This window comes from Pholcus phalangioides, unplaced genomic scaffold (genome assembly GCF_987345545.1).
Source record: "Pholcus phalangioides strain wild (caught in Gottingen) unplaced genomic scaffold, Ppha-v1.0 ptg000027l_1, whole genome shotgun sequence".
Classification (NCBI taxonomy): domain Eukaryota; kingdom Metazoa; phylum Arthropoda; class Arachnida; order Araneae; family Pholcidae; genus Pholcus; species Pholcus phalangioides.
This window is the reverse complement of record NW_028301617.1, coordinates 12,642,579-12,670,215: the sequence shown is the minus strand read 5'-3', so window position 1 is coordinate 12,670,215 and position 27,637 is coordinate 12,642,579. Positions and strand designations below refer to the sequence as shown.

General features: G+C 37.9%; 1 protein-coding gene across 1 annotated transcript; it reads left to right on the top strand.

Moving 5' to 3' along the window:
* On the top strand, positions 1-26,659 carry LOC149068458 (uncharacterized). Its single transcript, XM_089251947.1, has 2 exons — positions 1-168; positions 24,789-26,659. The coding sequence occupies exon 2, from the start codon at positions 24,936-24,938 to the stop codon at positions 26,406-26,408; it is 1,473 nt and encodes a 490-aa protein (XP_089108073.1). The 5' UTR covers positions 1-168; positions 24,789-24,935; the 3' UTR covers positions 26,409-26,659.
* Positions 26,660-27,637: the final 978 nt, after the last annotated feature.

Here is a 27,637-nt window from a genome sequence, read left to right as displayed (position 1 = left end):
CCTAAAAGAGTATTGCTGTTGAGATCGTGCTGTCGTTGATTGTGATCGCTGAAGGATCATTGGATGGGACGGTTGGTCGTCGGCTGATTTAATTAGGATTCCTTCTTGCACGAGTTCATTTATTCCTCTGACGGAATCATTCATGGTCAAGATCACATTCAATTACCAGTGAGTAAATGCATGCAATGCAATAATAATTATACAGGACTTTTGGGAGTAAATGCGTACGAGTTCGTGTTACTTGTTCCTTGAGCCTTTTTAAATTATTTTTCTAAAAAAAGATATGATTAAATAAAACTTGCGAGCTCTCGAAATAAAAACTTCAAACTCTTGTGAACATGCAATTTTAAAAATATAATAATAGTTCGTCTCTAATTAGCTACGAGTGCTTTTTATTTCTCGCTTGCTATCCGTACAAGTTGCGTTTGGCCTAGTAGCCATGCTTTTGATTCATGCATTGAATCATGGATTCAGTCGTGGAATGAATGATTAAATTGAATCGAAGAAATACATTTTGGAATTATTGAAAAAAATAATTTTAGGATAAATGAAAATTTACAATTATATATACACTATCTACCAATAAGTATTTGGACACCTATGCAAATGACGATATCTGCGGTCCTGAGATACGTCATGCCCTTCGCCGGTATATATAGTGTAGGAAACAACATTGGCATTAGTCGCATGCAAGATGCCGCGCAGTTTGGAGCTCTCTGATTTCGAGAAAGGTATAATTATCGGGTATCACAAAAATGACCAATCCTTAAGGGTGCCCAAAATCGACGTGGCCTATGTGATTAAGAAGTGGAAGGTGAGCTGTGATTGTCGGAATTTGCCCCGAGTCGGCAGACCAACGAAACTGGGAGATAGAGACCGACGGGTGCTGTCCAGAGAAATTCGAAAGAACCGCACCCAACCGATGGCCCTCATCCGCGAGGAGTTTCAACAGGCATCCGGGAGTATTGTTTCAATGAATACCATCCGTAAGGAAGCACATCTGATTGGTTTTCACGGTCGTGCTGATGCCCATAAGCCTTTGATCACAAAGTCCAACCGCGTTGCTCGGTTAATGTGGTGCAAAGCACATCGAAATTGAACCGTAGATCAGTGGAAACGGGTTCTTTGGAGCGACGAATCAAGGTTCACCCTCTACCGTTCGGATGGCAGGGTCTGGGTCTGGCGTCTGCCTGGAGAACGTCTCCTGCCAGAATGCATTGTGCCAACAGTCAAGTTTGGCGGAGGTGGAATTACGGTCTGGGGTTGTTTCTCCTGGTATGGACTGGGACCCTTGGCCCCCATTCATGGTAAGCTCAACGCCGATGCCTACTGCACTATTTTGGATGGCAATGTGCTTCCTACGTTGTAGCAGTTTTACGGGTGGACCCCTGTTACTTCCAGGACGACAATGCCAGCTGTCATGCTGCGAGGTTAACCAAGGCTTGGTATGGGGTTCATCGAATGGACTGGCTTGCCTAGAGCCCAGACCTGAGCCCTATCGAGAACCTCTGGGACGAGTTGGATCGCCGAATTAAGGGGTGCCCTACCCGTCCAAAATCGGTGAAGGAACTGACATGTCTTCTCCAAGTCGAGTGGAAGAAAATACCACAAGCCGTCACACAAGGACTTGTGGAAAGTATGCCCCGAAGGGTTCACGATGTAATTGCCTCTCGTGGAGGCTCTACCAACTATTGATTTTGAATAAAGTTAGTTTTTCTTTTCTACCACAGGTGTCCAAATACTTATTGGTAGATAGTGTATAATATGAAAAAATTATCACAGAATTACTGAAAGCAATAATTGCAGAACTACTGATAGAAATCAGAATTATTGAGAATAATTTAGGTTCAAATGTCAAGAGCCATTTAAGAATTGTAAAAATAATAACTTATGAAAAAAAAATTAAGTGCTTGTGAAAAGAAATAATTTCATAATTGTTGAAAATTTAAAATTAATGGAAATAATAATTTCTGAATTATCGGGACAAATTTCAGATTTGATAAAAGGAATAATTGATCAAAAAGAGTTAATAAATTAAAGTTACTTGAAAATAAATAAAAATTCAAATTTAATGGAAGATATACAGTGGAACCTCCCTTAACGGACACTCCCCGTTAACCCTAAAGCAGAATGTTTAGCACTGTTTTGCAACGAGCCCTCAGCTGACTGGAAATGTTCTGCGGTAAAAATCCCCATACATGTAATATAGCGGGGGCGGGGGTTTTTTTTTTTTCACTTTTTCTTAAATTTCTTCCTAATTGTTCTGCGACACACGTCACAGATTTTGGCACATTCTCCTTTGGGGCACGTTAACGGCAGCCTACTGTTAACAGACACTTTTCTGATAACTGGTTCTGTAGAATAGCGCTTTAATGTATTTCACTCCCTGATAGCAGACAGTAAAATCAGGAAAACTCCATTTTTATTCATAAATCGTGAATTTATCATATTCAACAAGATTATGTACCAAGGTTGTGTTGGTATATATGATAAATCATCATAATTAATTTACTACTTAATTAACTGAATTCTCCAGGATGGTGAATTAGAATGGTAATGTGTTGATTTTGTTTGTTGATAACTTGTTACATACAGGGCCATCATTTCAACTTTTCCCGGGGGGGCAAAGAACACGTACTCAATGTATGTAGCCTATATATATATATATACGTATATATTTGTGTATATATGTACCATTTTTAGTGTATTTTCAAAAGCCAGGGGGCAACGGCCCCCGTCCCCGAATGACGGGCCTGACATTATAAGACAATGCAACATTGTAAGACTTGATAATGTTATGAATATTTTTATCTTCTTCAATTAATTTAATTTTTATTACAAAATATGTTTGTGGTGCACGTATCATGTACGGGTTAAAATAATTAATTGGTTTAATGAAGAGACGAAAGTTTATAATAGCATACAAAGGTTATAACTTTTTCACATTTATCAGAACTTTCTAACTTTATTTGGGAATTAATAATAATCACCCGTAAAAGTGATGAAAATGTTGTGAAGTTTAATCAAACTTTCTTTATCTAGACGATTTGTGATTATGCATAACCACCAGTGTATCACTTTTGCAGTAATTAAAATGCATAGGAACCAATAGCACAGAAGCCAAAACGTCGTGTAAATGAAAAAGGTGTATAAATGAGGTTTCCTTGTATATCGTTAGTCCCCGTTAGCGGACAATATTTTTGGTCTCCATGGGTGTCCGTTATCAAGAGGTTCTACCAAAGCTATATTAAGACACTTTAATAAATAAAATCTTATTTAATCATATATTTTTTAGAAAAATAATTTAAACATTATTTTTACGTCCTATAGCGTTTTCCTTTGTAATCTCGCTCAACTCACGTTTGTTTGGAATCAGCGCTGCCGGTCGTGACGTCACCACTAATGTGCCCTATTGTATATCTCGAAGCTTAGGACTTGGGTCCTGTTGGTCACCCACTCCTTAAAGCCGGGTTTTCCTAGGAGCAGGTATTCTGTGCCGCGTGCAACGTGAATCGCCCACTGCGACACGCCGTCCATTCGCAAGAAAAGCAGTATGACTTCTCCTACAGAGCACAATACGGCTCACGACAGCGCTTTACGTCATGCGTGATTGACTGACTGCTTCTGGAGGACTCACATGGAGAAAAGAAATGAAATATCTTGGGGTGCTGAATCCAGGTGCAACAGGCCGTAACGACGGAGCGAGAAGAAGCCATCACATACGAGGGAATTAAAACATTTACGGATGGGTCCAAGACGGATAGTGGAACAGGAGCAGCGTACATTCTGTATCAAGGGGGTGAAAGAGTCGAGTCCTGGAGAGAGGAATACACGCTATTTCAAGCAGGGCTGTGGACGATCCGAAAAGCACTGAAACAACACGGGAGGATAATTTAGAGAAGATGACCATATATTCAGACAGTAGATCAGGCTTAGAGGCCATCAAGGACAGAAGCAATGGAATGATCCAAAAACATACAGACGGGTTATTCATAGTCACCCCTTAAGTCCAGTGGAAAGAACGTTACTGGAGTAGGGAAAAGACAATCATCTTCTCGGGCCGGCCGTGGACCGTTTCCCACCAACTTCAAGCATTTCAAAATTTCTGACAACGAGCAATGTATATGCGGAGCTGCGGAGGAAGTCCACTCCACTTTGCCACGGTATGTGTCCACACTAGTCACTTCCACAAGGATGAGAAAGCATTCAGAAACATCAAGGAACTGGTCGGCTTTTTGGAAGAGAACACGGAGTGGCTCCATAATAAGCGGACGGGAGCGGCAGATCGAGCGATTGCACCCAGGAGAAGGAGTGAGAGGATCAGAAGACGTCAGGAGACGGAACAAGAACGTAAAGTGCTGTCGTGAGTCGTATTGCGCTCTGTAGGGGAACAGTCATACTGCTTTTCTTATTGGTGAGTGGACGGCGTGTCGCACTGGGCGATTCACGACGTTGCACGCGGCATAGAAAACCTGTTCCTAGGGAAACCCGGGTTGAGGATCTAGCTGTGTGTGTCCGCTTAATTACAATCCCTACTCTCTTAGTAACACAGGAAGCATTAGCACGCCGATGATTGGTTACTGCTCGCAAAAAAAAAGCTAGCAAGACGTCACGAGAGGCGGAGTTTTGAGCAAAACTGAATTTCAAAGTTCATTGACGAAAAATGAAATTATTTTTTATTGAAGCAGTAAATGTGGTAGCTGGGCCTAGCTTGGCAGGGCTCTCGCTTCGCGAGCGGTTATTATTGTCTTCTCGATACACGTGAACTACATTTGATTAAATCAGAAATAAAAGTGGAAACATTTTTTTTTTAGTAAATCAACAAATGACAGCAAAGATAGAAAAAAGTTTGATGGGTTTCAGATCGAATTGAACACACAACCTTCGGTGTGCGAGTCTCGTACCATAACCGTTACTCCAACGGTGGATTTTCGATTCCAGCACAATTAATTCTTATCTATTGTTAAATGTCGCCAGCAAAAATTTCACCAGAAGTGACATAACGGTTCATCACTCATTTCGGCCAATCGCGATGCGTTGAATTTCTACAATGTAGCTAGAAATGTAGGGATTGTTTATAAGCGTCCGGTTCCCTTTATATCGCCAAACGCAGTGGATGGACGTCATTAGACAAAATCACGGACACACGCGGCCAAACGGTTCTTCAACCACGGTTCATTAATACAAATACAACGCCACAACAGACAAAATGCCCAACGAGGTGGCTGATAAAAAGATGTCCATAAAAATATGGTTGTCATATATTTCAAAAATACAGCAACCCAATTGCAAATGCAACCCAAAATGCAATTAACAAAAATTATAAACAATATATATGTTACGGTAAAAGCCCGAAGAGTGGTAAAACCTAGGTTTTACCAAGTCGAGTTGGTAAAAGCCCGAAATACGCTTGAAAACGTATACATTTCGGGCTTTTACCAAGCACTACGGTAAAAGCTGACATTTCGTAACTTTCATGAAAATTAGTAAAAATGTGAATTTTCTAATTTTTATAAATTTGAAAGCTTGTACTTCAGTAATCACAACGATCCCGATTCTAATTAAAATTTTAATTAATTAACTATTTAGTCGTTCAAATTCGTCAAAATTAGTAAAACTGCGAATTTTCTAATTTTTATAAATTTGAAAGCTTGTAATTTAGTAATCACAACGATCCCGATTCTAATTAAGATTTTAATTAATTAACTATTTAGTCGTTCAAATTCGTCAAAATTAGTAAAACTGCGAATTTTCTAATTTTTATAAATTTGAAAGCTTGTAATTTAGTAATCACAACGATCCCGATTCTAATTAAGATTTTAATTAATTAACTATTTAGTCGTTCAAATTCGTCAAAATTAGTAAAACTGCGAATTTTCTAATTTTTATAAATTTGAAAGCTTGTAATTTAGTAATCACAACGATCCAGATGCTAATTAAAATATTAATTAATTAACTAATTAGTGATTAAAATTCGTAAAAATGAGTAAAATTGTGAATTTTTTTTTTTATAAATTTGAAAGCTTGTCATTTATTAATCACAACGATCCCGATGCTAATTAAAATCTTAATTAATTAACTAATTAGTCGTTCAAATTCGTCAAAATTAGTAAAATTGCGAATTTTCTGATTTTTATAAATTTGAAAGCTTGTAATTTAGTAATCACAACGATCCAGATGCTAATTAAAATATTAATTAATTAACTAATTAGTGATTAAAATTCGTAAAAATGAGTAAAATTGTGAATTTTTCTAATTTTTATAAATTTGAAAGCTTGCCATTTATTAATCACAACGATACCGATTCTAATTAAAATCTTAATTAATTAACTAATTAGTCGTTCACATTCGTCAAAATTAGTAAAATTGCAAATTTCTTAATTTTCATAAATTTGAAAGCTTGTCATTTATCAACCACAATGATCCTGGTGCTAATTAAGATCATAATTAATTAACTAACTAATCATTCAAATTCATAAAAATTAGTGAAATTGCGAATTTTCTGATTTTTATAAATTTGAAAGCTTGTAATTTAGTAATCACAACGATCCAGATGCTAATTAAAATATTAATTAATAAACTAATTAGTGATTAAAATTTCTGAAAATTAGTAAAATTGTGAATTTTTTAATTTTTATAAATTTGAAAGCTTGTAATTTAGTAATCACAACGATCCTGATGCTAATTAAAATATTAATTAATTATTTAATTAGTGATTAAAATTCGTGAAAATTGGTAAAATTTCGAATTTTTATAAATTTGAAAGCTTGTAATTTATTAATGACAATGATATTGATGCTAATTAAGATCATAATTTATTAACTAATTAGTCATTCAAATTCGTGCAAATCGGTATAATTGCGAATTTTCCAATTTTCATAAATCTCAAAAGATTTTATAGCTAGTCCCGGGGGGGGGGGTGGGGGTTACCAGTTGCAATCTGTAAAACAAATGGTGGCCATGGTTCGATACGCTCGCGTGGTATAAATTAGAGCTTGTCTTTGAATCACGTCCATTTTTGCCAGGCGCCGAGCAGAGGGGGTAGAAAACCAGATGGGAGCCCCAAGGGCAATCTGTCGATGCAGTACAGTTCTGTAGAGGGTGTTCCCCAGATTACGATGGTATCCCCACCCTGCACCCAATAATCGTCTGAAATGATCTAGCGTATTGATAGCTTTTCTAAGTAAGTAATGTGAGTGTGTAAAAAATATTAGCTTGTTGACGAACCATATTCCGAAAATTTTGAGACCTTTTTCGGCAAACTTAATTTGTTCCCCGTTAGTTTTCATAGCGGGACTCTTTTTCCTCTTGTTTTGCCAGAGAAATGAGGACTTGGATGGTTCCACTTGCAGATCATTTTGTTGTAAACATTTGGAGATCTGTGTCAACGCAGCGTTGACAGAGGCTGTAATTTCAGTGGGTTCCTTAGCAGACATCAAGAGAAGGAAGTCATCGGCAAAGGCTTATGCTGTGATCCTCGAGGCCCACTGGAGTAGAAGTAATGAATCGAATGTAGTATTCCTAGAAAGCGGGTCCGCCACATAAGCCCTGGGGGCAACCTCAAACCAACCTTTTGGATGCTGGTGCTGTACTTATATTAAGAGAGCGTCCCGAGAAAATGTCCTCCAAAATATTTCTTAGCTGAAGAGGAGTAGACATAATTCGAAGGCTATTAGTTATTACCTCATGAAGCACACAATTAAAAGCTCTCTTAATGTCGAGGGAGATAACGATGTGAGTAGATGTTCCTTCCTCCTATTCTCAATCTGTTCCATTAAATGAAGGGCATCATGTGTTGAGTGAGCCAAACAAAAACCAAATTGAAAAGATGAAGGAGGCCGTCCTGGTCAACATAGTAGGAGAATCGTTGTATAAAAAGTTTTTCGAGCACCTTTCTTCTGTCCATCTTCAGGGTGATTCAGAAATGATGGAAAAACTTCAAGAGGCGATAGTACTCACCAACACAAACAATTGTCATCAAAGAATGCATGGTCTAACATGAAACGCAAACGCGGGAGCGCGTTTCGAAACGGCTGCTCCGCAAACATTAAAACGGCATTCCTGTTGAAAATTATCTGGAGATAAAGAACACGATGTGTGTGCATGCAAATGTAACCTGGGAAAAAAGAAGAAACAGTACTCAAATCTGCGTCACAGTGAATAAAAGGCGCGGACTTCAGCCTTGTAAATTTATGCCAGCGTGCAACCGTTCTAACAGTTGTAACGTACTGGATAATGACACACTTTAGTAATACTGAGTCCACGCCTTTTATTCACTGTGACGCAGATCTGCATACGGTTTCTTTTTCTTCCCCAGATTACATTTGCATGCATGAATGGCGTTATTTTTATTCCGATAAATTTCAACGGGAATGCCGTTTTAACGTTTGCGGAGCGGCCGTTTCGAAAGGCACTAGCGCGTTTACGTTTGATGTTAGATTATGCATTCGTTGATGACAATTGTTTGTATTGGGTGAACTATCACTTCTTAAAGTTTCTCCCATCTTTTCTGAATCACCTTGTATTATTCGTAAGACCTCATGTCCTTCAAATGGTGGCTATGCAAGAGGGCTGTTCAGATGGTTGTTTTGGATCGGTATTGATGCACACAACTCTGGGAAAAGGCTTGCCAGATGTTTCTCTGTTATAGCTTTTGGTGTGGAGATGGACTGCATTGGAAGTTGCATCTGCGTTCGCCTGGGTCGAAATACTGCCTTATAGGGCATACCATATTCCGTAGCAGCTTGCGTGCAGAGCCTATTCCAGGAGCTGGATTTGGTTTGTATTATTGCTCGTTTGAAAAGTGTTCGAGCCCTTCGAAAGAAGGCCATAGTGATTCAAGTCCAGCCATTTGAGATTGGTACATTCTAGGAGGAAAAGGGAGATTAAAAAGACAGCATCTAGCTGTCTTTTAACAGGGCCGGATTAAGATGTTTGGAGGCCCTGAGCACTTGAATTATTTTGGTGTCCCCCACCACCCGGTCCTTACAAGTATATTTTACTCGACATTGAACCTATAAATAAATAAATGAAATTTTATACTTCCGAAGTAATTAATCTGAGGCAGAATTATAGTGTGAATATTTCTAAGCACGGGCATTGAAGGTGTTTCCCCCTTTTAGCTAACGCTTTTCTTTTCCTACTTTCAAAGGCTTTGATAATATCCGATGATGATGTCTCTCGCCGCTATTACTACGAAGGTTTTGACTGCTGGAAGATAAATCCAGGAAAGAACATTTAAGCGCCCTTGTGCGGACCCACGTCCTCTCACTTGCCGGGTGAGCGTACTAGACCACAAAACCAACGAATCCTCTTTGCTTGGAGCTTGTGTGCGCTGAATGGAGCCGTACATAGACAGCCAGATCTAACTCAGGCCGAAGCTCACAATTTCTGACATTGCCACGAGATGGTAATTTATCCGAAAATGATGTCACTCTCTGCTGCGAAAGTTTTGACAGCAGTCTGGCTGTCTATGTACGGTCCCGTTCAGAGCACACGAGCTGCAAGGAAAGAGGATTCGTTTACTTGTACTTTGTAGTTCAGTGTTCTCACCCGGCAAGTGAGAGGAAGTAGGTTCAATTCCCCGCAAGGCCAGTTGAATTTTCTTTTCTGGATTTATCTTAGCATCAGCCAGCTGTTAAAAAAAACCTTCGTATGGATAGCGGAGAGTGACACATCATCTTCGGAAAAACTAAACTGTCTCACGACGGTCCCAGGCGGCGGATAAGCTCGATCCACCCCTGGGAGGAGGACAGTGCTAATAAGATAATACCTCACGCGTGAGGCCTTTCAAAATATCTATAGTAAAGCACACTTTAAAAGTGCTTCAAACTTCCCGTAGAGTAGATAACTGTCCGACAAAATTTAGCAATTTTTTTGTGAAAAAAAGAGTAAAAAGTTATTGATGCAGGATAGTTCAGACAAGTGGTTTTGAATATGGCTGGCTTTTTTTTTCACACAAGATTTCTAGCAGTTCCAAAAATTGTAGAAAATAAAATGGAACAACTCCTACTCACTGCGCTTGGAACCCACGCTGCCCAAGCAATGACAATGATTTAGAGAACATTTCTTTGAACCAACTTTGATTGGAAATTCGTTTAAAGATAATTAATAGGAATAAGATTTTTGGCTATTCGAAAAACACATTAGCTGGAACAATTACTATAAATTAAATTCAATAAATTTCCCAAGACAATCGTAATAAATCATTTTCAGAATGTGTAAATTACAGTTATTACGATTGAATATATCACAACACTAGATAATAACATACTTTTTCCAAAATTTGCCGATTGGTTTTGGTTGTTCCCAAGATGAAAAAATCCCGAAATGAGCTGTATAATTACTGTTTACTGCCAATGATCATTAAAATATCCGGAACGTGTGCACTCGATGGCGTTGAGAAAATTAGAAAACTTCATGAACTTGAATGACTAATTAGTTAATTAATTATGATCTTTATTAGCACCAGGATCGTTGCGATTGATAAGTTACAAGCTTTCAAATTTATGAAAATTAAAAATTCGCAATTTAACTAATTTTGATTAATTTGAACGACTAATTAGTAAATTAATTAAGATTTTAATTAGCATCGGGATCGTTGTGATTAATAAATGACAAGCTTTCCAATTTATAAAAATAAAAAAATTCACAATTTTACTCATTTTTACGAATTTTAATCACTAATTAGTAAATTAATTAAGATTTTAATTAGCATCGGGATCGTTGTGATTAATAAATGACAAGCTTTCCAATTTATAAAAATAAAAAAATTCACAATTTTACTCATTTTTACGAATTTTAATCACTAATTAGTTAATTAATTAATATTTTAATTAGCATCGGGATCGTTGTGATTAATAAATGACAAGCTTTCAAATTTATAAAAATTAGAAAAATTCACAATTTTACTCATTTTCACGAATTTTAATCACTAATTAGTTAATTAATTAATATTTTAATTAGCATCGGGATCGTTGTGATTAATAAATGACAAGCTTTCAAATTTATAAAAAAAAAAATTCACAATTTTACTCATTTTTACGAATTTTAATCACTAATTAGTTAATTAATTAATATTTTAATTAGCATCTGGATCGTTGTGATTACTAAATTACAAGCTTTCAAATTTATAAAAATTAGAAAAATTCACAATTTTACTCATTTTTACTGATTTTAATCACTAATTAGTTAATTAATTAATATTTTAATTAGCATCTGGATCGTTGTGATTACTAAATTACAAGCTTTCAAATTTATAAAAATCAGAAAATTCGCAATTTTACTAATTTTGACGAATTTGAACGACTAATTAGTTAATTAATTAAGATTTTAATTAGCATCGGGATCGTTGTGATTAATAAATGACAAGCTTTCAAATTTATAAAAAAAAAATTCACAATTTTACTCATTTTTACGAATTTTAATCACTAATTAGTTAATTAATTAATATTTTAATTAGCATCTGGATCGTTGTGATTACTAAATTACAAGCTTTCAAATTTATAAAAATCAGAAAATTCGCAATTTTACTAATTTTGACGAATTTGAACGACTAATTAGTTAATTAATTAAGATTTTAATTAGCATCGGGATCGTTGTGATTAATAAATGACAAGCTTTCAAATTTATAAAAAAAAAAATTCACAATTTTACTCATTTTTACGAATTTGAACGACTAATTAGTTAATTAATTAAAATTTTAATTAGAATCGGGATCGTTGTGATTACTAAAGTACAAGCTTTCAAATTTATAAAAATTAGAAAATTCACATTTTTACTAATTTTCATGAAAGTTACGAAATGTCAGCTTTTACCGTAGTGCTTGGTAAAAGCCCGAAATGTATACGTTTTCAAGCGTATTTCGGGCTTTTACCAACTCGACTTGGTAAAACCTAGGATTTACCGGTAAAACCTAGGTTTTACCACTCTCCGGGCTTTTACCGTAACATATACACATGATAAAATATTATACAATGCCCATAAAGAATACTTATGGTTGTCTTTTTCTAAGTATGGATAGAGCTTCTCGATTTACCCGAACATGTTTATCGTATTTCTTTTTAAACGTGTCAATTGTGTTACAATTTACTACCTCCGGGGGTAAGCTATTCCATTTATTAACAACCCTATTGGAGAAAAATTCCCTGCGACACCATAACCTTGCATTGTCCCTCACCAATCGATACTGGTGTCCCCTTGTAAAAGCAGTCGATTGGCGGTGTACTAAAAGTTCATGGTCCATCCTATCCATCCCATTGAAAATTTTGAACACTTCGATCATATCTCCTCGACACCTGCGTTCATCCAATGTAAACATATTAAAAAAATGAAGTCTTTCTTCATAACTCAAGCCCTGTGTGCCAATAAGGACACGCGTAGCTCTTCTCTGCACCCCTTCAACCAAGTCTACGTCCCTCTGTAGGTATGGTCTCCAAAACCTTACAGCATACTCCAGTCCAGGACGAACTAAGCCTCGAAAAAGCGGAAGAATGACTTTAGGAGAACGCGAAGAGACCTTTTTGAAAATGAGACCAAGCATTCTATTCGATTTTTTGACCACCGCTGAACAATGTTCAGAAAACCTAAGTCGCTCGTCAATGAGAATTCCCAAATCGGTGACCCTAGTTGCATCCGGGATAGTGACACCATTCAACTCGTAAGAGAACCGTGGGCTTTTCGAGCCAAAATGAGCGACCATGCACTTATCAACGCTAAACGTCATGCTCCATTCATTTGCCCATGCTGCAATCCTGTTTAAGTTGGTCTGGAGCAACTCCCTATCGCGTTCATTCCCGATTACCCCCATTAGCTTCACATCATCTGCGAATTTGCTAGTAATTCCATCGATACCCTGATCGAGTTTGTCGATAAAAAGTGAAAAAAGTATGGGGCCAAATACACTTCCCTGAGGAACTCCACTTGTGACGTCTGTCCAACCAGAGAATTTCCCGTTCACCATAACTCGTTGCGACCTATCTCTTAACCACGATTCTATCCAATTCAGCAAGTTGCCCCCGATTCCAATCTCGTGTAAACGCTTCAAGAGTTTGCCATGTTGGACCCGATCGAATGCCTTCTGGAAATCAAGGTAAACAACGTCGACATTTTTGCTCTTACCCAAAGCCTTAGTCACGTAATCATAGAAGCAAAGGAGGTTAGTTACACATGACTTCCCCTTCCTGAACACATGCTGATTATCCGACAATACATTATTCTCGTCTATCCACTTCACAAACTGCCTTTTGATGATAATTTCCAAAATTTTCGAGAGGGAGCTCGTCAAACTCACTGGACGATAATTTGACATCTCTTCTCTACTACCCTTCTTAAATAACGGAACAACAGTTTCCAATCTCTCGGGACGATACCCTCAGCAACACTACTCCTGTATATCTGTGCGACTGGCCCCAACAATTCATTAGCACATTCCCTGAGGACTCAGGGATAGATATCATCTGGTCCTGGTGCTTTGCTTGCACATACATTTCTTAGAAGATTTAGGACCTCCACGTCTTCTACTTGAATGTCGTTGAGGGTTTTATTACCCCATGCAACACCCGTATATCGAATATCATTATCTCCATTAAAAACCGACGCGAAAAAGTCATTGAAAGCACTGCACATGCCTACATTGCTCTCTACCCTAGAGCCTCCTATCGAGAGGGGGCGAACTGTCCCCTTACATCCATTATTGACGTATCGAAAAAATGATTTTGGGTCAGAGCCAATGTTATCTGCCAACCTAGATTCAACTTCTTTTTTACTATCCCTTATCGCTTTCTTCAACAGTCTTCTTTTATCAGTAAACAATGATAGGTCACCTCGTCCACTTTTATACTCACTGAATGCTCTTTTCTTTTCAAGATAAAGGTTCCGCACGCTATCCGTGAACCATAGAGGGTGTGATGTGCAAACACGCTTTTTTCGAACAAAGGGTATGACGTCGTGCAAAACAGAGGACAGCTTCGTACTAAATTCTTCCCATTGACTAACCACCCCTACTGATTGCAACCAGTCTTTGAAAACTTCCGTTAACCTTCCTCTGAATCATTAAAGTTAGTTATTCGAAAACAAGGAACCAATCTTTTGTTATCAACCTTACCCGAGGAGAAGTTACAGTGAAATCTGACGATACGATGATTACTGGAAGAAAACTCTTTCACCACCGAAACATGTTCAACAAGATCCTCAGAACTAGTAAGAACTATAGCCAAAATAGCAGTACCCCTAGTACATGCTGATACAAAAAATTTTCGAGCACGAACTTAAGAAAGTCTCTTTCATACTGATTTCCAGATGAAAGGTTCTCCCAATCAATACCTGGGTAATTGAAATCCCCTAGAATGGGAACCCTCTTTCGCTTACACATGTAGGAAATTTTATCATGCAATTTGGCGATGTAGATTTGATCCCTATTCGGTGGATTGTAACAAACCCCAACAATAAGTTTATGACGTCTTTTGTTCTCAAGTTCAACCCATATGGTTTCAATATCACTTCTCTGCACGTTACACTCTCTAGCCTTCAAACAGGATTTCACGTATATCAACACTCCACCCCCTCTCTATCAGATCTATTTCTCAAAAAAGTATCGTATCCTGAGATGTGTAAGGAAGATTCATCCCCATCGTTTGCCCGAGATTCTGTAATGGCTATAAGATCCACGCCCTCCACAACTATCGTAGTTTCTAAAAAATCTTTCTTATTACCCAAGCTCCTGGCATTTATTAACACATTTTAATTTGCCCGGTGATTTAGTGTCAATCAAGAAGCCATCCAAGTCAGAGGTGGGTAATTCCCCGTCAGTACTGTTGTGATTATCATTAACTAACCCGCATTCCCGACTACGTGGTCTGGGAGTAAAAAACCTGACCTAAGACTATCGTAAACCTCCCAGACCCCCCCTCTTTTTTAGATGGATCCCATCCGAACGAAGCCACCTATCGGTAAATGCGGGAAGCTCCAAGAACGTGACCCCAAGTGAGGAGCAAATGTCCTTCAGGCCTATATTGAATTGGTGGATCCTACTCCTATAGCCCCTACTACCCCTTGGCAGCACTGGAATCACTGCCACATCTGAACCCCCCTCCCTAGCGGATAATAGTAAATCCCGGTACTCTGGCAGAGACTCACTAATATTCACTCCTACCTGATTTGTTCCCACCCACAGAATCACCCGCAAGGGCAACTTTCGGCGATGAAAAACGTCTCGAACGTTGCCAATCTTCCCCCCCCCCCCCAGGAATACAACAGCGCTCGAAACCCCGAAAATCCCTACACACTCGGTTCCCAAGTTCCCTAACCATAGAATCGCTGATGATTAAACCCCTATCACTATCCCCCTCTACCTCATCCACGATCACCCATTCGCCCTCTAAACTGTCGTTGTTCGTGGAGATTGCTTCTTTATCAACAGGTGGCTCGACAGCCAGAGGCTCCGTTATAACCGGGCCTTCTAGCACCCTAACTTTTTCCCGTAAAGCTTCGACCTCGAATTCCAGCCTTTTCCTATCCAAGCACCCTTTATATCCAATATTTTCAATAATCCAATATTTTTCCTATCCAAGCCTCTAATAAATAAGATGACCATATTTTTTCGATGGAAATCCAAAACAATTCTTGCAAATTCATGACATTTGTTTAACAAATACAAGACAACTTTTCAATTTAAATTTCGTTAATCAAAAAACAGAATCATTATTACTGTCAACGCATGAGATGTTGAATTAAATTGTGTGAAATGAATTACGCTGTTCCGGGGAGTACGGAACGTTTACACAGTCGAATCCCGTTTTAACGCATATCTTTATAGCGGGAATCTCTTTCGAGAAAACCCTGGAATTTCTTTAAAACGAAATTTCGTTATAACGAAGCGATTTCTCCGGTCTCTTGGAGTTTCTTATAATGGTATTCGACTGCACTATGCAATAAACTCCCCTAATTAGGCTGACCATATTTCCTCAAGCGAAATACGGGACATCGGGATTCCAAATACGGGAAAATACGGGACTTCCCCAATTATCGCCAAAAACGACACCAAAACCAAACAAAGTTGCCAAATATTGTTGAAATTACGGAAAAATCACAATGACGGGAAATGATGCATTACTGCAAATTGCAGTGGATTAAAATGTATTCCACGGAAAAAAAAACGTTTACCAAGGCAAATGTGGGAGATTAATATCCCATATATAGTTGTAACTATCATAAAATAATTTGAGTTGAAAAATAATTTCAATCTTCGACTTTAATAAAGAATAAAAATTCAAGTAGGCTTCGTGTGAAATACGGGAAAAACCGGGACAATTTTGCCAAAAAGTCGGGACGACCAAAAAAAGAGAAAATACCGGAACTGTCCCGAGAAATACGGGACGTATGGTCACCCTACCCCCAATTGATAATTATGAATAATTAAATTACGCAAATTATTAATAATTAAATTATGCAAATTATTAATAATTAAATTATGCAAATTATTAATAATTAAATTATGCAAAATTATTAATAATTAAATTATGCAAATTATTAATAATTAAATTATGCAAAATTATTAATAATTAAATTATGCAAAATTATTAATAATTAAATTATGCAAATTATAAATGATAATGCAATAATTAACTTAATTTTCAGTGGTGGGAAATTATTGTCCCAGAGACCTATAAAGGGTTAATTCGTAAGAAATTACAAATGGTCCTCAAATTGCATCGAAGGAAACGAAGTTGGAAACTTTTGAACTTACAGTTCTAATACGAAATGGACTGTTTCGATGTCGTTGAACTTTGGAATTTTACACCAGGTGTCTTTAATCTTTCAGACACGGTGGGCTAAATTAAAACTCCCCACGAAGCCTGCGGGCCACCAACTCATGAAATTTAGTGACATCTTAATAGAAGGTAATCAATGTGGCCTTGAGGTAGGAGAAAAAGTAGCTGAATTTTATTTATTAATGATCAATTTTGATTAGTTCTAATTAATTTTGATTAAAAATACTTTTTTCACTAATTGTGTTGAAGACCCTCGGTTTATTCGATTTTGTGTCGCCACGTTTGATACTGTTTGTGTATCCCTTCGCTGTTCTGCTGTCTGAGGAAAGTATCATGTGATCCAAAAATCTGTCCTCATTGTCCGGCGTTATTGCAGCGATTCTTTATCTACTGTTTTTACAGTGTTATCTACATTCTCTATCTAGTTATCTTGTACCCATTTGTTATCTTTCTTTCTTCGTGCTCACCGTGATTTTTCTTGCCTCGTGCTCTGTTATTTCAGGTTTTGTTGATCTACAATTATGAAGTGACTGGTCCAGTAGATTTCAGGTTTTTGGTCAAATTGGAGTGCCAAGGCGAACGCGCTGTTGTAGATTGGTGCATACGGGTTGGCATTCTCGCCAACTCCTACGAGTGTCCCAAATGCCACAATCAGATGAAACTAGTTGAGCGGTACGATTCGTCCGACAAGTGTGAATGGCGTTGTCGACAATGCCCACGACATGAAGAGGTCGGTGAGGAAGGGGTCCTGGTTCGAGACGAGCAGGCTCAGTGCAAGCATCCTCCAAGTGACGTATTTGTGGGTGCACAAGAGCTGCAACGAATTGATCATGAATGAGGTGGACACGCCCACACACAGTCGTTGACTGGAAGATGTTTTGCCGAGAGGTGTGTGAAGTCATCGTCATGAACAATAATGAGCGGATTGGCGGTGTCGCGGCCACGGTGGAAATAGACGAAAGCAAATTTGGGAAAAGAAAATGCCACAGTGGCAGGCGCGTTGAAGGGAAATGGGTTTTTGGTGGGATCGACAGAGCGACCGTAAAGTGTTTCCAGCAGATGTTCGCTGATTATAGCAGTGCCACGTTACTGTGGATAATAGAAGCGAACATTCTCCCAGGCACTACAATCCTCTCGGACTGTTGGGCCGACTACTCTGGACTTGGACAGTCAAGCCTCTACAGGCATCTGACTATAAATCACGGCATCAATTTCAAGGACCCGGTGACTGGTACTCACATCAACAGCATAGAAGGCACGTGGAGTGCTGTGAAAAGAGGTGTGAACTGCCACAAAGTAAATTAACACTTTGACAGCTACCTGTGTGTGTGGAGGAATACATTTGGAGGAAGCGGGTGACGCCAATGGGGATTAACAAAAAGGATTTGTTTTCCGCGTTTGTCGAAGACGTAGTCAGGGTTTACCCTCTAGCATCGCGAGATGCTTAATGGCTTTTTTACATTTTTTATACTCATTTTTTCGTATCATTTTTCGCATATTATAATCATTTTTTCGTATCGTAATACAGTAGAACCGTTCGATAACGGACTCCCATGGGACAAAAAGTTTCGTCCGTTTACTGGGAGTGTCTACTAATGGGGTAAGCGGGCGTGGGGTTCGATATGCATTTGGACCTCGTTTATACTACTTTCACATTTATACGACGCGCAGTTCGGCTTCGGTCGCAATCGATTCCCTTGTACAGTATTTTAATGTTACATCTACGTGTGTTTAAAAGTGAGACGTCGGTGCTTATGAATAATCGCCAATCGTTTCAATAACGAAAGCTTGATTAAACATTTCACATTTATCATTTTTACCGGCGATTATGCATAATTCTCAAATAAAGTTGTAAAGTCTGATAAATATGGGGAAATTTATATCCACCCTTCTCTTCATTAAACCAATAATTTTTTTTTTCTTGTCCATGCATGATATTTACGCTACACATATTTCGATATAAATTAGTATTTAATAATAAAATTAAATGGAAATAAGTCTGACGAGAATCCTGTAATGTGGCTTTCTTCACACGTATTTACTAACAAAACCGACATTACCATTAGAATTCCCCCATGCTGGATCATATCTGTGTTTAGTTAATTAAATAATTAATTGGGACCGGGGGATCAGAAAAGAGTCCATTAACGGGAGGTTCTACTGTATACCGCATTGTACTCATTTTTCTCCCATTCTGTAAATTTCTTTCTTATATTTTCGTATTAAATTTTTATTTATTCACATGTTTCTCATTCTTCGTTTTTTTTCCTTAGTTTTTATTTTTCATTTCAAAGTAGCAATAGCCTTTTTTAGTAGGTATTTCTATGTATTTGTTAGTTTGTTTTTTATTTCGTAGTTTTTTCCCTTATTAGCGGCAGCCGGGACAGCCCCATTTTTATGTTTTGCACCGCCTTTGATCGCCGATCATTTTCAGAAATTGGTTGAAAACAATGAAAGACGATTCATTCTAGAATTAATGAAATAAGTAATTCCAGAAATTTTTTAAAAAATAATTTCGGAACTAGAAAACAAAAAAATACTCAAATTACGATTAAAGAAATAACTTCGTAATTTCTCATAGAAATTATTTCACAACCAATAAAATAATTACATGCCTTTGAAAGAAATTACTATTAGAAATTATTATAGATAAGGGGGACCGGGCACTGCATTTCCGGGGAACCTATTGAGAAATATAAACCATTTCCCCGCTCCACATCTGCGATGGGGACTTCCTTCCATTGATTTCCCTTAAATTTATCTCCATTTCTACCCCAGGCTCCCCTCGTGTCATAGGTGGAGATAAAACAAGAAAGGCTCTAATGTAATCCCTTTTGGTGATTTTTTGTTTGGCGAGGAAACACCGGAAAGCATGACGAAAAGTCGCCAAGAGTGAAACAGGGTCTTGCTTTCTTGCAAAATGAAATAATCCCCAAAAACAGATGACACTGCAGCTGTTAAAAATGAAAAAAATGACGATTAAAAAAATAACATTCCCAGACTAAATATGGGTTCGAGTTTAAAAATAAAACGTTCTAGACCAGATATGGGATAGATGGTAATGAAAATCAGCACTCGCTCTTAAATAATGCAACAGTGAGGGCAAAAAAACACTCTCTGGGTTTGGTAACGGCCAACAAAGCTGGAGATCACATGACTTTAAACATTCGGAATAGGGAATCCCATTTACTACTTTTGACGAATTCCACACAACCATGATCTGAATGAGAGTCACGAAGCAATCCCATGCAACTAGAATCAGGATTTAGAACTCTGAACTATTTACTTTTATTTACAGAATTTAAACTTTTTCAAATCTTAAGAGATTTGAAAAAAATTTCACCACAAGTGTTGCTCTTTTCATATGTAAATCCTCAACTTTCCTATGGCCAAATCTCCGGGATTTCTGCTCTATCTCCCGGACTGCCGAAAAATTCTTTTATCTCCCGAATTTCGCCTTCCGAATTCTCCTCCTCCGAAGTTGGCAGCTATGCTATGGAGAATCAGTCCTTCAAATTGTTTGTAGATCACTCACAAACTTCGGCGTCGACTTCCTTTACGGCGTCCTCACACAGGGCTACTCTAATCCAGTGTACCGCAAAGTGGGCAATATCTCCCCATGATGGGCGATGGAATTGTCCAGAGGAGCGATAGGAGCTCAAATATAACACATAGGATCCTATAGGTGCACTTGAGTCGGGGGATAAGAGGAAATATTTCTGAAGAAGGGGGCGACGGAACAAAAATCACCATCCTACACTATTATTTCCACAAAAAAGGATAAATAGAGATGAAAATATTATGGGTATATCCGTGCACTGAAAATAACATTCACCGTATACTTTTCGTTACGGCCAACGGGAATCGGATTCCTTGCATTCATTATACGGAATTAGTAAAGAGAATTACCTGGAATTAATAAATCCACTTATTGACTATCAGCCTTGATGAGTTACTGCTAATAATCCTTGATTAAGGTAAGTGAAATTCATGTTTTAAATATACACATAATTTGGAAGGATGTGTGGTTCTATAACATGAAGGAGCTTATTTCCTTTTAAGAGCTGACTTTGCTGCTACCATACCGAGAGAGAAAAATATAACTGTGAGTGACCTATATTTATATTACAAACATTCCGTTCGAGTGGGATTTGGGGTTTAGGCAGGGACGGGCTTAAATATTTTGCGGTCCCTCTGAACAGGGGTTTTTCAATACCCGAGGGGCGTCCATGGGTACTCTGGTGCCCGAGAACGACTGTAAAACTATTTCGTGGTCATAAAAAAATGTCATTTGGCAATAAATTTGGACAAAAGTGTCCGCTTCCCAGTGAAAAAATTGCGAGTGAGTCCCCAGGCACTTGAAGGTTTAGGACTCTCGGGGCTAAAAACTGATTATCTACCTAGGCCCTCAACCTTAGAGGCTCTGTCTTGGGCTGAATTTTAAGCTATTGCTTTGTTAAGAAGTTGAAGTCAAAATTTAATCAAAACATTTTTATCCCCTTTTGCGGCCCGGTGCGGTGGCATCCTTCGCACCTGCCTAAGTCCGGCCCCGGGTTTAGGGTTGCATCAGAGAACATTTTTGTGGGAAATAAAAGTTACTTATAATAATAATGTTTATCTTATTACAAAATTCAATGTCTGGCACCTGCCGTACATTCTCGACCGACGAAAATATGAAGGAATATTTCAAGAATCGCATTACTGTTTGTTGCATTTGGCTAGCATGCAAGTCGCCAAGTGCTCCGTCACGTAGGATATTTAATAATAATAATAACATGAGATCCTCATGTATTCCCTAGGAAATGATCCGTCCAGGGAATTTGTTAGTAGACATCCATGCCCGAACCGGGATTTGAACCCAGACCTACATAGTGAGAGGCTAGCTCCGTAACCACTCGTCTGCCAGGCGTCCCCAATCATCACCTCCTAGAGATAGAAGGCCTCTGCAGTGTTTGCCATAAACGTCATTCAGACTACATCAGTCCGGGGCTGTGAGCGGTTTTATCTATCTATCTATCATTCAGACTACCTAGCAAGTTTGCCACACAGCATCATATTTCGTTTCTTCTTATTTTGGCGTCGAATCTTCCTGATTGCCTAATAAAAGCCGCATAGTGATTGGATGTGGGGCATAGAAATCGCCAATTCTGAGCTCGGTCATTTCTTTTTCTCACAACATTGATACTGGCACGAGCAGGGAATTTTTTCCCCCTGAATATTCTGAGGGAAAATAGACTACTTACTGACGTCACAGGCAGAGTGCGGAGGCCTTCTATCTCTAGGAGGTGATGCCCTAATACGCCAATATCCTCGTGTGAAGGTTTCCATAGAAATACACGTTATATCTTCTGTATACTGAGTCTCCTATCAGCCGTAAGACTACAGTATCCCCGATTGAGTAGGCCCTTAAACAATCAAAATCAGCAAGACCACGATCTCAACAGCAATGCTTGTTTCCTCTCCAGTTCACACATAACGTGAGTAATCTTTATCTTGAAAAGAAAATGGCATTTAAAGAGTATAAAAGTGGAACTGGTAATCTTTCAATAATTACTGAAAAAAGTCATTGAAGAAGGTGATTAGGGAAAGTGGAAAAGAAGTTGAATCTAGGTTGTCAGATAACATTTAGGTTGTCAGATTTGGCGCTGACCCAAAATCATTTCTCAGGTACGTCAATAATGGATGTAAAGGGGCGGTTCCTCCCGCTCGATAGGAATGTCTGGGGTAGAGAGCAATGTCCTAAGTAGCAGAGAAGTCATGTTTAATATTATCGCCCAGTGAGTTTGACGAGCTACCTCTAAAAAATTTTGGAAATTATTATCAAAAGGCAATTGGTGAAGTGGATAAACGAGAACAGTGTACTGTCGGATAATCAACATGGAGTCAGGAAAGGAAAGTCATGTGTAAGCAACCTCCTTTCATGTGCTAATCTATAGGGTAGCCTCCCTCACAAGTAAAATGCGATAATTCATGAAGTTCTCGGAACTTCTATATGGTAATATTGCAACAACAAATTCAAGAAAACTTCACGAAAACGGGTAAAACTGGTACATTTTTTTCAAAAGTCGGGATGGAGCGAAAGAAACAGAAAAATGCGACTGTCACGGAAAATGCGGGACATATGGCCACCCCCATGATGAGATTAATTTTTTTTAGCGATTTATAAAATCACCCCTCCCAACAGCGAGCTTTAGATCCACCCTTGCTTCCTTTGCTTTTATGATCACATAACTAGGGCTTTGGGTAAGGGCAAAAATATAAATGTTGTTTATCTTGATTTCCGAAACCATTCTATCGGATCCAACATGGTAAACTCGTGAAGTGTTTGCACGAGACTGGGATTGTGGGGCAACTTGTTGAATTAGATAGAATCATGGTTGAGATATAGGTCATATCGGGTTATGGTGAACAGGGAATTTTCCGATTAAACAGGTGAGAAAGGTGGAGTCCCTCAAGGAAGTGTCTTTCGCCCCTTTTTTGGCCTACTTTTTTTCACATTTTATCGATAAACTTGAACAGGATATCAGTGGGATTGTTAGTAAATTCACAGACGACGTGAAGCTAATGGCGGTAGTCTGGAACCAAAGCGATAGGGAAATGCTTCAGACAAACTTGAGTATTATTGTAGAATGGAGCATGACCTTTAGTGTTGACAAGTGCATAGTTGCTCATTACGGTTCGAATAACCACGTTTCACTTACAAGTTGAATGGTATTTCTGTTCCAGATGCAACTAAGGTCACTGATTTGGGAATTCTTATTGACGAGTAGCTTAAGTTTTCTGAACATTGTCCAGCATTTGTAAAAAAAGCAAATAGAATGCTCGGTTTCATTCTTAAAAAAGGTGTCTTCGCATTATGCTAAAGTCATTCTTCTGCTTTTCCAAGGCTTAGTTCATCCTAGACTGGAGTATACCATAAGATTTTGGAGACTAACTACAGAGAGACATGGACGTGGTTGAAGGGGTGCAAAGAATTACGCTTGCTCTTGATAGCACAAAAGACTTGAATGTGTTTACATTTGAGGAATTATGGTGTCGGGAGAGGGGATATGATCGAAATGTTGAAAATTTTCATGGGGATGAACCATAAATACAAATACAACGCCACAATAGACAAAATGGCCAACGAGGTGGCTGAGAAAAAGATGCCCACAACAAATATGGATGTCATATATTTCAAAAATACAGCAACCCAATTAAAAGCCGCTATGGTGGTCGAGTGGTCATAGTGACGGACTCGCATCGCGGGGACCCGGGTTCGAGTCCCACCGTCACTGGTGGTCGGCTGAAGTTGGTTTTCTGTGGTTCCCAACTTCAAGGCGCAAATTGCGAGCCGATCTCCCCGTTAAAAAGTCTTGCCACAGAGAGCAACAGTCCTAAAAACAGTACAAATATTCAGTCATTACACTTCACTCAACATACTCACTCACCGACACAACTTACAAGGTAGTAAATTGCCCATGGCGATAGACCTGAGTTGTGCTCGCCTTGGGGAAAAAAACCAATTAAAAACACAATCACAAAAATTGTAAACAATATATACACATGATAAAATATTATACAATCATTTTTCAATCATGTATTTAAATTTAGGCTATCTCTAAATCAGTGATCAATCTCGTATCTAAATTTTCACATTTAAAAATATAGCTGCGATAATTGCAAATGTTTTGCTGTTCCATTTTTGCTTTCAAAAATGTAATTGAAATCCTTCACTTGAGTGCATGATTTTTAAGCAACATGATATGCTGATATTTTTTGATTAAATTAACCTCAAATTAAATTTTTATTTGAAAAAAAAAACATTTTGCCCAAATAAAGCCCAACCAGAAAGTTGCTGGGTGGGTATTTTTTACCAAGGCAGTAAATCTGACAGCCCTGGTCTAAAGATCTTGATTCTGTGAAGTATTTTCTGGATCAAATATAGGAACCTGAATTGTGAATACACTGTATTAGAATCATTGTTGAGTTGATGAAATATCTTTCACTTACAGAAAATTTAATGTAACTTTTTTTCAGGTAATCACCAATTCTGAACAATTTGACACCAAGACCAGTTTTTCCTAACGGTATAGTATCGGATAAGAAACATGGTAGATAGCAAAGATTTTTTGCTCTGGATTGAAATACATCTTTTTGGCATTCTTCCAACTCCATTAGAAGTGAATGAATCATCTTGTACGAGATCACATGAGGGATACTATGGGCTTGAAGACAACTGGTTCTGATCTAGTCGCAGCAGCATTGAGGGCGGAACATCCCAAACCCAATTCTCATGATCACATCGGTACTGAAGATTATCCACTTAAATGTGAATGCTGCACAAAAACATTTTCGAGGATTGCTGATTTGAAAAGACACATGACAGAAAAGCCATATCAATGTGACTTCTATGGTAAAACATTTTCTCTCAGCACAAATTTGAAGAAGCACAAAAAAATTCACATAGGAGGGAAGTCATATGAATGTGATGTTTGTCGTAAAATATTTTCCAAACGGAACAATTTAAACAGACACAAAAGTATTCACACTGGTGAGAAGCAATATGAGTGTGATTTTTGCGGTAAAATGTTTGTCCAAGTCTCAAATTTAAAAAGACACAAAAGTGTTCACACTGATGAGAAGCCATATGACTGTGATGTTTGTAATAAGAAGTTTACTTTAATTGCCGATTTAAACAGACACAAAAGAGTTCACACTGGAGAGAAACAATATAAGTGTGATTTTTGTGGTAAAATGTTTTTTCAAGTTTCCAATTTAAACAGACACAAAAGTTTTCACACTGGTGAGAAACCATATGACTGTGATGTTTGTAATAAGAAGTTTACTTTAATTGCCGATTTAAACCGACACAAAAGAGTTCATACTGGCGAGAAGCCATATGAGTGTGATGTTTGTAATAAAAAGTTTACTCTGATTGGCGTGTTAAATTCTCACAAAAGAGTTCACACTGGACAGAAGCCGTATAAGTGTGATTTTTGTGGTAAAACATTTGTTCAAGTCTCTAATTTAAACAGACACAAAAGAGTTCACACTGGGGAAAAGCCATATGAGTGCGACATTTGTAATAAAAAGTTTTCTCAAATCAGCACTTTGAATAATCACAAAAGAGCTCACACCGGAAAGAAGCAATATGCGTGTGATGTTTGTAATATAACGTTTTCTGAAATTAGCAATTTGAACCAACACAGAAGGGTTCACACTGGAGAGAAGCCATACGACTGCAATTTTTGTGGCAAAAAGTTTTCTCGAATGAGTAATTTAAACGAACACAAAAGGGTTCACACTGGAGAGAAGCCATATGAGTGCGACACTTGTCTTAAAAAGTTTTCTCTTAGAGGATGTCTGAACACTCACAAAAGAGTTCACACTGGCGAGAAGCCATATGAGTGTGACGTTTGTCATAAAATGTTTTCTCAGATCCAACATTTGAACATTCACAAAAGAGTTCACACTGGAGAGAAGCCATATGAGTGTGACACTTGTCATAAAAAGTTTTCTCAAATCCAACATTTGAATACTCACAAGAGAGTTCACGCTGGTGGAAAGCCATATAAGTGTGACACTTGTCATAAAACGTTTTCTCAAGTCAGTACATTCAACATTCACAAAAGAGTTCACAGTGGAGATATGCCATAGGGAAGATGTGGGGGGATTTTCATTGTACATGTCAAAACTCGTTGATCCCGAAGATATTCTTAGTTTGCGGAAGAAGAGCTTTGTGCTCTTACCACTCTTTGTTTTGGGAACACAGTGTACCTTCGATTTAATAGACGTACAGCGACTATGGGTTGTTCGTCAATTCTAAATTTTTTTTTGCTTACAGATTATCAGAAATGTATAGCAACTCTATCAATATCAACTGTAATAAAACGAAGTTGAAAAATGTATTGACACAATTTTTCAGCCCGTTTGTTTCAGGGTTGGGTTTCGTCTAGAAGTGGTAGAGACAGTTTTAGAAACGGAAGGAATGAGGCTTTTTGGATCACGTGATATTTCCCTTTTTTGAGGGACATACAAGGTAACAAATATGGCGACTTCCTGTGCGATTCATGAAAGGAAAATAGAAATGAATGGTTTTTTTCTTCTTTTTAATGGGAGCTAGAAATTTCGGATTTTTTTTTTAACTTAATAAAGTTAAAAAGTTATACTTGATAAGTTATACTTGATAAGTTATACTTGATAAGTTATACTTGATAAGTTATACTTGTTATAAGTTATACTTGTTATAAGTTATCGATCTGCCTTTTTTCCCTTCAAAAATACTTGATTAAAGCTGCGGAATTTCTTCGATGTAATTTATATGGGCCCATAATTAATTTCAAAACATCCTGAACTATATGGATTGATGCAATTGGATAATATATGACATTAATTCTCATTTTCCCGCTTGAGATGATATAAATAAAAATTTGAAATCAATGTTATTGCATGAACATCCACCTCAAAAGTGGGTCTGACTCGTTATTTTATACTAGCTGATACCCGGCGACGTTGCCCGTCCCGTAAAAAATTTATATACGTATAGCTTATTAATTATTTCTTAATCAAAAAAATTTCTGCATCAAGTAAGAAAAAATTACTTTTATTTTTAAATATTTTAATTAAAATCTTCAGGCAATCGCTTGTGGATACACAATATTTTTGTTTGTCCATCTGGTGTGTAGATGTACAAATTTTTGGGATTACCAACACGCGAACAGGCGACGAAAAGCTGTCCGTGGGAAATACAGGGCTCAAGCAGGTTGATACCTGCCACTGTTAACGAATGGCCTTGCGCTTTGTTGATTGTCATGGCAAAAGTTAAACGAATCGGGAACTCTAATCGCTTTAAAGTGAATGGCATTTTTTCAGTGATAATTTGGATA

Bases quoted from the DNA above. Each gene is read 5' to 3' on its own strand.
- LOC149068458 (XM_089251947.1), top strand. From the start codon at position 24,936: ATGAATCATCTTGTACGAGATCACATGAGGGATACTATGGGCTTGAAG.